Source organism: Aquarana catesbeiana, linkage group LG01 (assembly GCF_042186555.1).
Source record: "Aquarana catesbeiana isolate 2022-GZ linkage group LG01, ASM4218655v1, whole genome shotgun sequence".
Taxonomy (NCBI): domain Eukaryota; kingdom Metazoa; phylum Chordata; class Amphibia; order Anura; family Ranidae; genus Aquarana; species Aquarana catesbeiana.
In genome coordinates this window covers 5,695,862-5,712,082 of record NC_133324.1, presented here as the reverse complement: position 1 = coordinate 5,712,082, position 16,221 = coordinate 5,695,862, and the positions used below count along the sequence as shown (strand labels likewise).

At 48.6% G+C, this 16,221-nt stretch overlaps 1 protein-coding gene across 1 annotated transcript in view; it reads left to right on the top strand.

Annotated features, from left to right (window-relative positions):
- The first annotated feature begins 619 nt into the window (after window positions 1-619).
- The window catches only part of LOC141129797 (retinol dehydrogenase 11-like), a 36,830-nt gene continuing 21,228 nt past the window's right edge, over window positions 620-16,221 (top strand). Inside the window, exons 1-3 of the mRNA XM_073617870.1 lie at window positions 620-1,009; window positions 9,958-10,197; window positions 10,814-10,903. Of these exons, the coding sequence (XP_073473971.1) occupies window positions 853-1,009; window positions 9,958-10,197; window positions 10,814-10,903 (487 nt within the window). The 5' untranslated portion in view covers window positions 620-852. The remainder of the gene's footprint in view (window positions 1,010-9,957; window positions 10,198-10,813; window positions 10,904-16,221) is intronic.

Genomic DNA, 16,221 nt, shown 5'->3' with positions numbered 1-16,221 from the left:
TATGGAGATTTTTAAGGGTAAAATTTTGTCGCCATTCCACGAGCGGGGGCGCAATTTTGAAGCGTGACATGTTGGGTATCAATTTACTCGGCGCAACATTATCTTTCACAATATATAAGAAAATTAGGCTAACTTTACTGTTGTCTTATTTTTTTAATTCAAAAAAGTGTATTTTTTCCCCCAAAAAAGTGCGCTTGTAAGACTGCTGTGTAAATACGGTGTGACAGAAAGTATTGCAACGACCGCCATTTTATTTTCTAGGGTGTTACAAAAAAAATGTATAATGTTTGGGGGTTCTAAGTAATTTTCTAGCAAAAAAAAAAAATGTTTTTAACTTGTAAACACCAAATCTCAGTAAGAGGGTTGGTCCTTAAGTGGTTAATCAGCAAGTTAGGAAAGGTGGGCGGGGTTTGATACTGCGTCCATCACAAGGGGCAGGATTAGGTTAAACCCAAAATCAAACATTTATTATATTGCACCCTACCAATTCTTAGATGTGGGGGAGATGTGTTACTGGGCAGATCACCAGGTGAAAACAAAGGGGGGGGGGGGAGTTTGCAAAGAGAAAACGAACGCAGCCGCCGCATCTAATGATCTGTGAGCTGCAATATGTGACATTTCTGGTTTAGGTGTGCTGCAGGCACTAGGACCCTGGGGGGGTGGTGCAGAGTAGGTGTGTGCGGTTGTCTCCTCCTGAGTGTCGGTGTGTAGAGACTGAGAGGAGCGCTCACGTAGCAGTAGTGTAGTACAGTGACTATTGGGAAAGGTAGAGGGACGGTGCAGCCAGATGTGTGGCATTTAGTGCAGTGTGTCAGTGGACAGTAGTTGCAGTCCTCCCCACCCCTCAGTGCCATGGACATGCTGTCCATCCTCAGTCACCCGGTGTGGTTCCTGTGCTCCCTGGTCCTTGCGGTGGTCGTCCGCATGCAGAAGAAGGGCAGGTGGGACCCCAAAAAGTGCCGTGTGGACCTGACTGGGAAAACCGCCATTGTGACCGGAGCCAACACAGGTGAGTGTGACCTGAGCAGAGAGAGAGCGAGGCGAGCGTCAGCCAAGTGTCGCTTCTCCTCCATGGACTGGATATATTGTGTACATCGGATCCTTCTCAGATGAAGATCTAAAATCATCCAGCACGCTGGAACTTGTCTGTATCCCCCATTCACCCGTCACCCCCGACATTCCACACCTAAATCTGAGATATGAGGAATATCCGAAAATCACAGAGAGTTACAACGCAGCATTCCATCACTGCGCACACCGCACGTCTCCTATACAACGCAGCATTCCATCACTGCGCACACAGCACGTCTCGTATACAACGCAGCATTCCATCACTGCGCACACCGCAGGTCTCCTATACAACGCAGCATTCCATCACTGCGCACACCGCACGTCTCGTATACAACGCAGCATTCCATCACTGCACACACCGCACGTCTCCTATACAACGCAGCATTTCATCACTGCGCACACCGCACGTCTCCTATACAACGCAGCATTCCATCACTGCACACACCGCACGTCTCCTATACAAAGCAGCATTCCATCACTGCGCACACCGCACATCTCCTATACAACGCAGCATTCCATCACTGCGCACACCACACATCTCCTATACAATGCAGCATTCCATCACTGCGCACACCGCACGTCTCCTATACAACGCAGCATTCCATCACTGCGCACACCGCACGTCTCGTATACAACGCAGCATTCCATCACTGCGCACACCGCACGTCTCCTATACAACGCAGCATTCCATCACTGCACACACCGCACGTCTCCTATACAAAGCAGCATTCCATCACTGCGCACACCGCACGTCTCCTATACAACGCAGCATTCCATCACTGTGCACACCGCACTTCTCCTATACAATGCAGCATTCCATCACTGTGCACACCGCACTTCTCCTATACAATGCAGCATTCTGCCACTGCGCACGCCGCACGTCTCCTATACAACGCAGCATTCCATCACTGCGCATACCGCAAGTCTCCTATACAACGCAGCATTCCATCACTGCGCACACCACACATCTCCTATACAACGCAGCATTCCATCACTGCACGCACTGCTCGTCTCCTATACAACGCAGCATTCTGCCACTGCGCACGCCGCACGTCTCCTATACAACGCAGCATTCCATCACTGCGCACACCGCAAGTCTCCTATACAACGCAGCATTCCATCACTGCGCACACCACACATCTCCTATACAACGCAGCATTCCATCACTGCACGCACTGCTCGTCTCCTATACAACGCAGCATTCTGCCACTGCGCACGCCGCACGTCTCCTATACAACGCAGCATTCCATCACTGCGCACACCGCAAGTCTCCTATACAACGCAGCATTCCATCACTGCGCACACCACACATCTCCTATACAACGCAGCATTCCATCACTGCACGCACCGCTCGTCTCCTATACAATGCAGCATTCCATCACTGCGCACACCACATGTCTCAAATACAACGCAGCATTCCATCACTGCGTATACCGCACGTCTCCTATACAACGCAGCATTCCATCACTGTGCACACCGCACTTCTCCTATACAATGCAGCATTCCATCACTGCGCACACCACACGTCCCCTATACAACGCAGAATTCCATCACTGCGCACACCGCACGTCTCCTATACAACGCAGCATTCCATCACTGCGCACACCGCACTTCTCCTATACAATGCAGCATTCCATCACTGCGCACACCGCACTTCTCCTATACAACGCAGCATTCTGCCACTGCGCACGCCGCACGTCTCCTATACAACGCAGCATTCCATCACTGCGCACACCGCAAGTCTCCTATACAACGCAGCATTCTATCACTGCGCACACCACACATCTCCTATACAACGCAGCATTCCATCACTGCACGCACCGCTCGTCTCCTATACAATGCAGCATTCCATCACTGCGCACACCACATGTCTCAAATACAACGCAGCATTCCATCACTGCGTATACCGCACGTCTCCTATACAACGCAGCATTCCATCACTGCGCACACCGCACATCTCCTATACAGCGCAGCATTCCATCACTGCGCACACCACACATCTCCTATACAATGCAGCATTCCATCACTGCGCACACCGCTCGTCTCCTATACAACGCAGCATTCTGCCACTGTGCACACTGCATGTCTCCTATACAACGCAACATTCCATCACTGCGCACACCGCACATCTCCTATACAACGCAACATTCCATCACTGCGCACACCGCACGTCTCCTATAATAATCATAATAATCATCCACCCAATCAGATTTCACGTGCACCAAGGAGGGCGCAGTTTAGTGCGTTCCCCCCCCACATAAAAACACTGCACCTGGAGCTCCCTCCTGTCACTCCCCCCATCCCATACTGTCTATAATATATATAACTATTTTTTTAATTATTCATTTTTTTAATAGCCTAAAAATCCCCAAATAATTCAAACAGAAGGAAAGTGTGATTGTGAATAGATGTGACAATTTCATGAGGATGATTATCATGGAGTGATTCCAGGAATATTGGGGGAGCTGGGGCTGAGATCCTCTGTGGGGGGGGATTTATTTTTGATATATTATCATTGTGTAACCAGTTTCAATTTCATTGTAACAAATACCAAGATCCTGTGTAGCACCACCATCTGCAGTGGCGCAGGACATACAGGTTTTTCCTGCTGTTGGAAGTTGAGTTAATTCCTGGAGGAGCAGGCCTGACTTCCAGGAGGAGAAGGAGAGGGGATTCCCATCCTCCCCGTGTATAGTGCCTGTGGACTGGGTGGAGATATGAGAGGCAGTCAGGAAATCACAATGACCCCACCCTGCACACAAGTTCATGGTTGCCGAGAGATAACAAACTGCTGAGTGTGTGGCAGGAACAAATGCTCCAAAGGTCAATGACAACTCACACAACAAGAATACTCCATACATATATTTATATATATATATATATATATATATATATATATATATATATATATATATATATATATATATATATATATATATAGTCTCTGTTTCTCAGTCTGTGCTCAGATTCATCCCAAAGGTGTTCTATCGGGTTGAGGTCAGGACTCTGTGCGGGCCAGTCAGGTTCCTCCACCCCAATCCAGTTCTTTATGGACCTTGCTTTGTGCACTGGTGCGTAGTCATGTTGGAACAGGAAGGGACCATCCCCAAACTGTTCCCACAAAGTTGGGAACATGAAATTGTCCAAAATGTCTTGGTATGCTGACAGCTTAAAAGTTTTCTTCACTGGAACTAAGGGGCCAAGCCCAACCCCTGAAAAACAACCCCACAAGGTTTAGGAGTGTGTCTATGGGAATGCGCAGGCCAGTCAAGTTCTTCCACCCCAAACTCGCTCATCCATGTCTTTATGGACCTTGCTTTGTGCACTGGTCCAAATCATTTGGTGGAGGGGGGATTATGGTGTGGGCTTGGCCCCTCAGGGGTTGGGCTTGGCCCCTCAGGGGTTGGGTTTGGCCCCTTAGTCCCAGTGAAGGGAACTCTTAAGGCATCAGCATACCAAGACATTTTAGACAATTTCACGCTCCCAACTTTGTGGGAACAGTTTGGGGGTGGCCCCTTCCTGTTCCAACATGACTGCCCACCAGTACAAATATCAAAGGTCTCTCCCAGGCAAAGATTTCACAGCAGACTGGGGGTTCAAGATGTGCTGTTCAGCTCTTTTCAAGAAGAACAAAGAAACGGGCAACGTTGAGGAGCGTAGAGTAGGGTTGCCACCTTTTCTTTCAGCCAAACCCGAACACTTTAGCAGCGCACAGCAATTTCTTTTATTTTTTTTTATTATACATAGTTACATAATAAGCGAGGTCGAAAAAAGACACAAGTTCATCAAGTCCAACCTATGTGTGTGATTATATGTCAGTATTAAATTGTATGTCCCTGTATGTTGCGGTCGTTCAGGTGCTTATCTAATAGACCAGTGAATCTGGCTATAGTTACCCCAAGAACTAGGCAGTACCAGTTTTGGAGCAAACCAGAATAAGAACGGTTTATTGAACAAGAATACAGACCTTTTTATACACTACACACTCAGATGAGGCTGATCACATTATCATATGCAAACACAACTGTATACAGAAATATAATTAATACTATAAACATTAAGTTAACTAAACAATTAGCCACCTGGACACTCAGAGGTCTCATTCCAGGTCAGACTTGCCGGCATTGAGCTCACAAAGCACAATACACATTATTACAAGCGTAAGCGCATCCCCACAGTAGTTTGCTATCAGACAATAGGTGTGTTAATTTCAGAGGTCTGTAGAACTCTGTCCTGCTGCCAGCACTTCTGCTGGAGGTTCGCTAGGTGGTTCCTCCTCTACAGAAAAGTCTATTAAATCCCCAGTCTCTGGGGGCACTTGGGCCCAGTGCCAACACTTTAGCAGGTGACTCATCATCCATAACATCCTCTGATGAAAAATCAATTAACTCCATGCTTTCTGTGGCTGGGGAGGGAGAACGACCACCTCGTCTCCCAAGTCTTTAAACTGCTGCTGGGGAGTGACCACCAGCTTGTCTTGGACCCTCTGTGCGGTTGTCAGTGCTTCAGCTTTGGGGACAGCAATCTCTGGAGTTTCCGCTGCCGATTCTGGGGCATGCTCCTGAACGTGTTCTAGCATTACCCTCTATTCGCTTTCCAGGTGCTGTTCTTTCCGTAGCAAATCATTCAGATCATGTTTAAACTCTGAGACCCCTACAAGCCCGAACATAGCCTCTCTGTATTCTTGCAGGTCCTCAAGGGTAGGTTCCCCTTCATCACCAAACACAAACATTTGTAAGGCTCTCCTACAGCAAGCCAGGGCCGCCAAAGTCCTATCCCCCGGAGAGCATTCTGTTGTTTCCCCTAAATATTCCTGCTCTGCAAGCCATTGCAGAGCCCGATATCGATTGTCCAGCTCTATCTCCTGCTGTACCAGCCTGTCCAACTCAGTCACCCATTGCTCCTTGGGCCGCTCACCCAGGAATGTAATCTGCAACTTCTGTTGGTTACTGCCCCGCTGCTCTGGAATTAGAAAGCACTTGCCCTGGTGTATACCAGCGACCTGGAGGGCTCCATTTCAGAGCCCTGCCCGAATCTGCTGCCTGAGCTCCAGGTATTCATCCTCAGACAGTCTTGGTGTATGTTGAAAGGACGATCCGCAGCAGTCCCAGGAATTCTCAGGTCCATATCTCTGCTGGGGTGACTGAAGTCTGCTATCCCGATCTTGGATCCCGGTGGATGTTTGGATGTCCCAGACTTCAGGAAGCGTCCCACTGCTTGCCACCAATATGACGGACTCTGGACACCCTGATTGGGTATCTCCAAAAAGAAACCAAGACCTAGGCAAGACCAGTTTTGAAACAAACAAGAATAAGAATTGTTTATTGGAAAGAATACAGGCTTTTTATACACTACACAATCAGGTGAGGCTGATCACATTATCATATGCAAACACAACTGTATACAGAAATATAATTAACACTATAAAGATTAAGTTATTCAAACAATTAGCCACCTACACACTCGGAGGTCTCAGTCCAGGTCAGACTTGCCCGCACCGAGCTCCAGCAAAGCACAATACACATTATTACAAGTGTAAACACATCCCCACAGTAGTTTGCTAGCAGACAATAGGTGTGTTAATTAGCACAATTAACAATACAAACAGTGATTTCCCCTCTCCTAGACAACAGGAGACCGAGGGCTTTCCAGATCTCATTAACCAGCTTTCTTTTTACATACATTTGTCCACTGAGTCCCAAGCTGGCAGAGACCATTATGGCCTCCTTAATAATGTCCTTTTGCATTATATAATAGGACATCTTCCTAAATGCTTGTAGCTCCCTCAAATACCAAGGCCCATAGTCGGCAGGCAAGAGGCTAGCATTCAGTTCCCTCCAAAAGCCTCTGTCCCGGGTGAGTCTGTCACACCAGGTACCCCCATCTACTGTCCAGAAAAGTCTGGAGGAAACCAGGGGGACCCAGATACATGATGCACACATCTCCCCAGTGTCCTGTACACTGTGCCACATTAGCAGTAATCAGCATGGATTCATGAAGAATCGTTCTTGCCAAACCAATCTATTAACCTTCTATGAGGAGGTGAGTTGCCATCTAGATAAAGGAAGGCCCGTAGACGTGGTGTATCTGGGCTTTGCAAAAGCATTTGACACAGTTCCCCATAAACGTTTACTGTACAAAATAGGGTCCGTTGGCATGGACCATAGGGTGAGTACATGGATTGAAAACTGGCTACAAGGGCGAGTTCAGAGGGTGGTGATAAATGGGGAGTACTCAGAATGGTCAGGGGTGGGTAGTGGGGTCCCCCAGGGTTCTGTGCTGGGACCAATCCTATTTAATTTGTTTATAAACGACCTGGAGGATAGGATAAACAGTTCAATCTCTGTATTTGCAGACGATACTAAGCTAAGCAGGGCAATAACTTCTCCGCAGGATGTGGAAACCTTGCAAGAAGATCTGAACAAATGAATGGGGGAGGGGCAACTTTATGGCAAATGAGGTTCAATGTAGAAAAATGTAAAATAATGCATTTGGGTGGCAAAAACATGAATGCAATCTATAGACTGGGGGGAGAACCTCTGGGGGGATCTAGGATGGAAAAGGACCTGGGGGTCCTAGTAGATGATAGGCTCAGCAATGCCATGCAATGCCAAGCTGCTGCTAATAAAGCAAACAGAATATTGGCATTAAAAGGGGGATCAACTCCAGAGATAAAACGATAATTCTCCCGCTCTACAAGACTCTGGTCCGGCCGCACCTGGAGTATGCTGTCCAGTTCTGGGCACCAGTCCTCAGGAAGGATGTACTGGAAATGGAGCGAGTACAAAGAAGGGCAACAAAGCTAATAAAGGGACTGGAGGATCTTAGTTATGAGGAAAGGTTGCGAGCACTGAACTTATTCTCTCTGGAGAAGAGACGCTTGAGAGGGGATATGATTTCCATGATGATTTCCAATTTAGAAATACCGTACTGGGGACCCCACAATAGGGATAAAACTTTTCCATGGAAGGGAGTTTAACAAGACACGTGGCCACTCATTAAAATTATGATAAAAGAGGTTTAACCTTAAACTACGTAGAGGGTTCTTTACGGTAAGAGCAGCAAGGATGTGGAATTCCCTTCCACAGGCGGTGGTCTCAGCGGGGAGCATCGATAGTTTCAAAAAACTATTAGAGAAAGAAAATGGCCGCGCTGGGCCTTTTATATCCTACCCAACATGCAGTTCAGTCACTCAGTGTTCATGGGTAGGTGAGTGAGCATTGTGGGTAGGTGAGTCCTTACACAAGGTAAACAAGTCACTTCCTGTAAGGATTTCCTTATGCTCTTCAAATGAAAAATAAACAAAGTCTCTTTCACATTTATACTACTATAGGGAGCCAAATACAAATTTTTTAGCATTGTCCATTGTTTAGCATTACATGGCATTAGAAGGTAAAAATACCAGCGCTACATAACTATGTAACACCCCCCTAGTGTCTGGTACATGGTGCACACACCCCCCTAGTGTCCGATACATGGTACACACCCCCACAGTGTCCGGTACACAGTGCCCCCATCTCCCCAGTGTCCGGTACATACCTCCCCCAGTGTCCCGTGCATAATTCACACATCCCCCCAGTGTCCGATCCATGGTGCCGCCATCCCCCTAGTTTCTGGTACAAGGTGCACACATCTCCCCAGTGTCCAGTACACGGTGCAGCCCCCCCCAGTGTCCAGTACACGGTGCAGCCCCCCCCAGTGTCCAGTACACGGTGCACACTGTGACAGACCTAGCCAGGACAGGGGCTTTTGGAGAGGACTGGGAGCAAGCCTCTTACCCACTGACTATGGGCCCTGGCATTTAGGGGAACACTACTCTTTGGAAGGTGTATGGCTGGGGGATCCGTGGAGTGGTCTTGTTTCTGATTCAATTTCATGTCTCCCCAGAACACACAGACTCTGGGAGTCTAGGCCGGGATCCATCCATGTTACCAGCCATGACTGCTCATCACTGGGTAAACTCAAAGCAGATGGTAATCTCATCAGATCAGGCCACCTGTCTTTCACCCATTGTGAATTGTGTTAATTAACACACCTATTGTCAGCTAGAAAACTACTGAGGGGATGTTTTTATACTTGTAATAATGTGTATTGTACTTTGTGAGCTCGATGCCGGCAAGTCTGACCTGGAATGAGATCCCTGATGGTCCAGGTGGCTAGTTCAATTGACTTAATGTTTATAGTGTTAATTATATTTCTGTATACAGTTGTGTTTGCATATGATAATGTAATCAGCCTCACCTGAGTGTGTAGTGTATATAAAGCCTGTATTCTTGTTCAATAAAGAGTTCCAGTTTAGCAGCTAAACGAGTCCTGCCTAGTTCTTGGTTGCAATATGCGGCTATAATATCTGATATCTCTGTTCAGACTGATGGAAGCACTCAAGCGGAGTGTGGGATAATTCCGATACACCCACATCTTCCCAGTGTCCTGTACACGGAGCACACATCTCCCCAGTGTCCTGTACACGGAGCACACACCCCCCCCCAGTGTCCGGTACATGGTGCACGCATCTCCCCAGTGTCCTGTACACGGAGCACACATCTCCCCAGTGTCCTGTACACGGAGCACACATCCCCCCCCTGTGTCCGGTACATGGTGCACGCATCTCCCCAGTGTCCTGTACACGGTGTCCCCATCCCCCCAGTGCCCAGTACGCGATGCACATATCCCCCAAGTCTTTGGTACACGGTGCACACATCCCCCCAATGTCCGGTACATGGTGCACACATCCCCCTCCAGTATCCTGTACACGGTCCCCCCCCGTGTCCTGTACACTGTGCCCCCAGTGTCTGGTACATGGTGCCCCCATCCCCCCAGTGTCCTGTACATGGTGCCCCCATCCCCCCCCCCCCCCCAGTAATAACTCTCTGCATTGGTTTTCAGGCATTGGGAAGTGCGTAGCGTTGGACTTTGCCCGGAGGAACGGTCGGGTCATCTTGGCGTGTCGCAGTCGGGAACGCGGTCAGAAGGCTCTGGAAGAGATCCAGAGGAAGACGGGGAACCGGAATGTGGTCCTGGAGATCCTGGACACCAGCAGTATGTCCTCCGTCCGGGCCTTCGCTGACCGCATACTGCGCAATGAGAAGAGACTGGACATCCTGGTGAATAACGCCGGAGTGTCAGGTACGGATATACGGCACGGTGACCCCGGGAGGGTGGGGTGTCCCCCTTCCAATGTACACATTTCCTTACTCTGGTTGGGGCTTAGAGTTCCACTTTAGGGCAATAGACTGGTGGACTGTATTGCAGATCCCTATTGGCGTCTGTAGACACAGAGATGGGTCATACCAGTCAACTGAAATCTTCTAAAATGAGAGCTCAGTGGGAGGGTCTACTATTACAATGATCACATGATCAGTCCCCCGGGCTGTCATTGGAAACAATTCCTGCCAATCAGGCTCACACCTCCAGTGCAGTAGATCCTTAGGAAGCAACTTTTGTTGAACTGGAATATCTGCAGAACATGTCCTGCAATGCACTGAGGAGGAATGAACTCAGAATGAACGGGGTGGATGTAGCCTGAAATTAGAGCCGCTCATTGGATGGGTCTTCCTTGTCTCCATAGACTGCCCCTATGTTGCAGGAATGCTGGGAATATTTAAGCCTGTTAAATGAACTGTGTTTTGAAGGAGGCGATGAGTAAAACACACATCTCTAGCCGGTGTAGTGAGAAATCTGCTTGGAGTCTTCTATCATGTTTTCTTCAACAGCTCATTGAGAGATTGATGTTCCCTTCTAGGATTGCCCCACGCCGTAACATCGGAGGGACTGGAGGTCACCTATGCCACCAACCACCTGGGCCATTTCCTGCTCACCAACCTGCTTGTGGGTAAGTCCTGCCATCCTTCCTACGTACATCCTCTGTGCAGCCACCATCCAAGGAGAAATAACAGACACAGATCAGCCCCTGCTGCCGGCACTCACCTTGTCACTTGCTAAAAGTTACAATGTACAGTCTGATCACTGGGGGAGGGGGGACTGAGGAAACGCTTCCCCCTGCCTGCAGCCGACTGATGACATCATCTCAGTCTATGCAAAGTCACTGGGGGAGGGTAGACTGAGGAAATGCTTCCTCCTGCCTACAGCAGACTGATGACTAGAGATGGGTGAACTGTTCGGGCCGAGCAGGGTGTTTATCGGGCGAGCGCACAGTGAATAGTTGCCGGTTGTTAAGAAGTGGCTCAGGAAGCGGCGTCCTTAACAACGGATGATTTATCAGCTGTCAGCGGGCTTCTCCACTGACAGCTGCATGAAAAAAAAAAACCTTGCCAGCAATAGAAAAACTAGAAAAAATTGACAATCCATACCAGGCCCTTTGGGTCTTGTGTGGATTTTAGGGGAACCCCTTGCCAAATTTTTTTTAAAAATGGCGTGGGGTCCGCCCCAAATCCATACAGACCCTTATACAAGCACGCAGCCTGGCAGGCCAGGTAAGGGAAAGGGCAAACGAGCCCCCCTCCCCCGAACCGTACCAGGCCATATGTCCTCAACATGGGGGGGGGTGCTCTGGGGCCTCCCCACCCCAAGGCACCTTGTCCCCATGTTGATGTTGACCCTTGCCCTGTGGTTGTGGGGGTCTGCGGGAGGGGGGCTTATCGGAATCTGGAAGCTTGATGGGTAACTCCACTTTGGTTGAGAAAAAGACACCCCCCTCCTGTTAGATATTTGTTTCATATAGTAGAACTGAAGAATCCTCAGCTTGTAGGATACTTAAGAAAATTGTTTATTCTTCACAAAGCAAGACAAGACTTGAGTGGTGACATCTGGTAACATCAGGTATGGCTTTAGATCATCAGAAGGAGAAAGAGATATGTAACGACACCCCAAGTATGAAAAGGGATAACACTTCAATCAGCCGAACAAGGAACCCATACGAATAATTCTCCCCCAAATACGAGACAAGGCTCTGTGTGTCTTGAGGTTCAAGCAGGACTAACTCTTTATTCAAACACATGTTATACAGATCCCACTTCAAAACACTTCCCCCCGCCCTTGGAAAACAGGGGGGTTAAACTGTCCAATGACAACGGACACACAGGTCAGGTGTGTTTAACTTCTCATCAGTAAACAGTCTTAGCAGGGGGGCTGCTGGAGGAATCCCCTCTCCCTCCATAGAGATAAACATCCCATAATCCAAGGCAGACAGACACAATTGAACATTGGAATACAGCCACACCCCAAACTAGCACAGCAAATGGTACACAACACAATGAGACAGCACACATTATATATACATATATACAGCATTGAGTCTCTGACTAGCACAGATCATAGTGGGGTTCTCATTCACCTTGTGCCCCTATTAGTGACTCCCATCACAATGGCATATCCAGGGTCCCCAGAGTCTGTGTGTCTTGGGGGACAACAATACAACAATCCCAGGCCATCATAGTCAAAGCCTTCCGTGGGGCTGTCATTCGCTGACCACAGGCACTCTTGGGCTACATACCACCGGAGGGCTCTGTAGCTCTCGTCCAACCGCATCTCTGCCCGGATCAGCCTGCTTAACTCAGCTGTCCACTACTGCTTCGGTTGTTCCCCCAATAACAGCATTCGTACTTCATACTGCGACCAGTACCTTACATAGATGGAGGGGAGAACTTTTCCCTGGTGTCGCTGCTCACAGGCTAGCGCTTCCTTCCAGAGTTCACATCGGATAGAATCAGACCATCCAAGCAGGACCTGCTCTGATACTGGTTCTCTATGCTGTATCTGCATCTCTCATAACCTCCTTCTGAATTCCTCTTCCATGGCGGCTGGTATCTGTACCTCTCCTCTCCTTTCAGTTGATGCTGTTGTGACTTCTGCTGCTGCAGCACCTCTTTGCTGTAGCTAATCTGCATCCACAGCCGCTATAACTAGGTCTATGATCTCCGCTGTAGGGTTAGGACCATAATGTGCCAGTCTTATTTTAACAGCCCGATCAAACCATGCCTCTTCGGGTGTCCTGTCTGTTATGCTGGGCCTTTCGGTTATGTTGGGTCTTTCGGCTCTATCCATTTCGACTAGTTCTGCGATAATGTCCCTCTTCTTACGGTTGTTGGCCGGTCGGCCCCGGTTCTCCAGTAAGTCCTTGAGGGTAGAGCGCTTTAGCCGTTCATACTTTGCTTCCATTGTCCTGTGTCCTCTTGTAGCTGTCCTTCTGGGCTGTGGGAATGATCCCGCTGCTTGCCACCAGTTGTAACGACACCCTGAGTATGAAAGGGGTTAAAGCCGTTTAGGACATTCCACACCCAAACACAAAGGCAGCTACCGAACTCCAGGGCCGTCTTTAATTTTGATTGGGCCCTGGGCAAACATTTTCTTGGGGCCCCCCCTCCATTCTGAGACATACAAAAAATAGCAGGTAGACTCAAAATCAGTTTACTGCAGCAGATCACGCAGCGATTGCAATTGTTTGCCAGAGGTTACAGCCTATCATTACTGCTCAATGTCTGGTTTCTAGAGGTTACAACACATAATTTCTGCTTGCCGATTGATTGCTAGAGGTTAATGTACATTATTAGCGCTCACTAATTGGTTGCTAGGGGTTACAGCACATCATTAGCGCTTACTGATTGGTTGCTAGAGATTAAAGCAGATCACTACTGTTTGCTGATTGGTTGCTAGAGGTTCATGCACATCATTACCTCTCACTGAGCAGTGGAGCAATCCCAAATAATTGAGCAAGTAAAGGGGCACATTAATACACATACTACAGGAGAGGTTCAGAGACTGCGGACATACTGCAGGAGACAATCAGAGACTGCGGACATACTGCAGGAGACAATCAGAGACTGCGGACATACTGCAGGAGACAATCAGAGACTGCGGACATACTGCAGGAGACAATCAGAGACTGCGGACATACTGCAGGAGATTACCAGAGACTGCGGACATACTGCAGGAGACAATCAGAGACTGCGGACATACTGCAGGAGACAATCAGAGACTGCGGACATACTGCAGGAGACAATCAGAGACTGCGGACATACTGCAGGAGACAATCAGAGGCTGCGGACATACTGCAGGAGACAATCAGAGGCTGCGGACATACTGCAGGAGACAATCAGAGACTGCGGACATACTGCAGGAGACAATCAGAGACTGCGGACATACTGCAGGAGATTACCAGAGACTGCGGACATACTGCAGGAGACAATCAGAGACTGCGGAAATACTGCAGGAGACAATCAGAGACTGCGGAGATACTGCAGGAGACAATCAGAGACTGCGGACATACTGCAGGAGACAATCAGAGACTGCGGACATACTGCAGGAGACAATCAGAGGCTGCGGACATACTGCAGGAGACAATCAGAGACTGCGGACATACTGCAGGAGACAATCAGAGACTGCAGACATACTGCAGGAGACAATCAGAGACTGCGGACATACTGCAGGAGACAATCAGAGACTGTGGAGATACTGCAGGAGACAATCAGAGACTGCGGACATACTGCAGGAGACAATCAGAGACTGCGGACATACTGCAGGAGACAATCAGAGGCTGCGGACATACTGCAGGAGACAATCAGAGACTGCGGACATACTGCAGGAGATTACCAGAGACTGCGGACATACTGCAGGAGACAATCAGAGACTGCGGAAATACTGCAGGAGACAATCAGAGACTGCAGACATACTGCAGGAGATAATCAGAGACTGCGGACATACTGCAGGAGATTACCAGAGACTGCGGACATACTGCAGGAGACAATCAGAGACTGCGGACATACTGCAGGAGATAATCAGAGACTGCGGACATACTGCAGGAGACAATCAGAGACTGCGGACATACTGCAGGAGACAATCAGAGACTGCGGACATACTGCAGGAGACAGAGACTGCAGACATACTGCAGGAGACAGAGACTGCAGACATTATACAGGGGATGGTCAGATAACTTTCAGCAATGCACAGCTTTACAGTTAAATAACACAGCTCAGGGTTTAAACAGTCAGGCATTCTATGCTTGTAAGGACATACCTGGCCAGGTTACAACACATAATTTCTGCTTGCCGATTGATTGCTAGAGGTTAATGTACATTATTAGCGCTCACTAATTGGTTGCTAGGGGTTACAGCACATCATTAGCACTTACTGATTGGTTGCTAGAGATTAAAGCAGATCACTACTGTTTGCTGATTGGTTGCTAGAGGTTCATGCACATCATTACCTCTCACTGAGCAGTGGAGCAATCCCAAATAATTGAGCAAGTAAAGGGGCACATTAATACACATACTACAGGAGAGGTTCAGAGACTGCGGACATACTGCAGGAGACAATCAGAGACTGCGGACATACTGCAGGAGATTACCAGAGACTGCGGACATACTGCAGGAGACAATCAGAGACTGCGGACATACTACAGGAGAGGTTCAGAGACTGCGGACATACTGCAGGAGACAATCAGAGACTGCGGACATACTGCAGGAGAGGTTCAGAGACTGCGGACATACTGCAGGAGACAATCAGAGACTGCGGACATACTGCAGGAGATTACCAGAGACTGCGGACATACTGCAGGAGACAATCAGAGACTGCGGACATACTGCAGGAGACAATCAGAGACTGCGGACATACTGCAGGAGACAATCAGAGACTGCGGACATACTGCAGGAGACAATCAGAGACTGCGGACATACTGCAGGAGACAATCAGAGGCTGCGGACATACTGCAGGAGACAATCAGAGACTGCGGACATACTGCAGGAGACAATAAGAGACTGCGGAAATACTGCAGGAGACAATCAGAGACTGCGGAGATACTGCAGGAGACACTCAGAGACTGCGGACATACTGCAGGAGACAATCAGAGACTGCGGACATACTGCAGGAGACAATCAGAGACTGCGGAAATACTGCAGGAGACAATCAGAGACTGCGGACATACTGCAGGAGATAATCAGAGACTGCGGACATACTGCAGGAGATTACCAGAGACTGCGGACATACTGCAGGAGACACTCAGAGACTGCGGACATACTGCAGGAGACAATCAGAGACTGCGGACATACTGCAGGAGACAATCAGAGACTGCGGACATACTGCAGGAGACAATCAGAGACTGCGGACATACTGCAGGAGACAATCAGAGACTGCGGAAATACTGCAGGAGACAGAGACTGCGGAGATACTGCAGGAGACACTCAGAGACTGCGGACA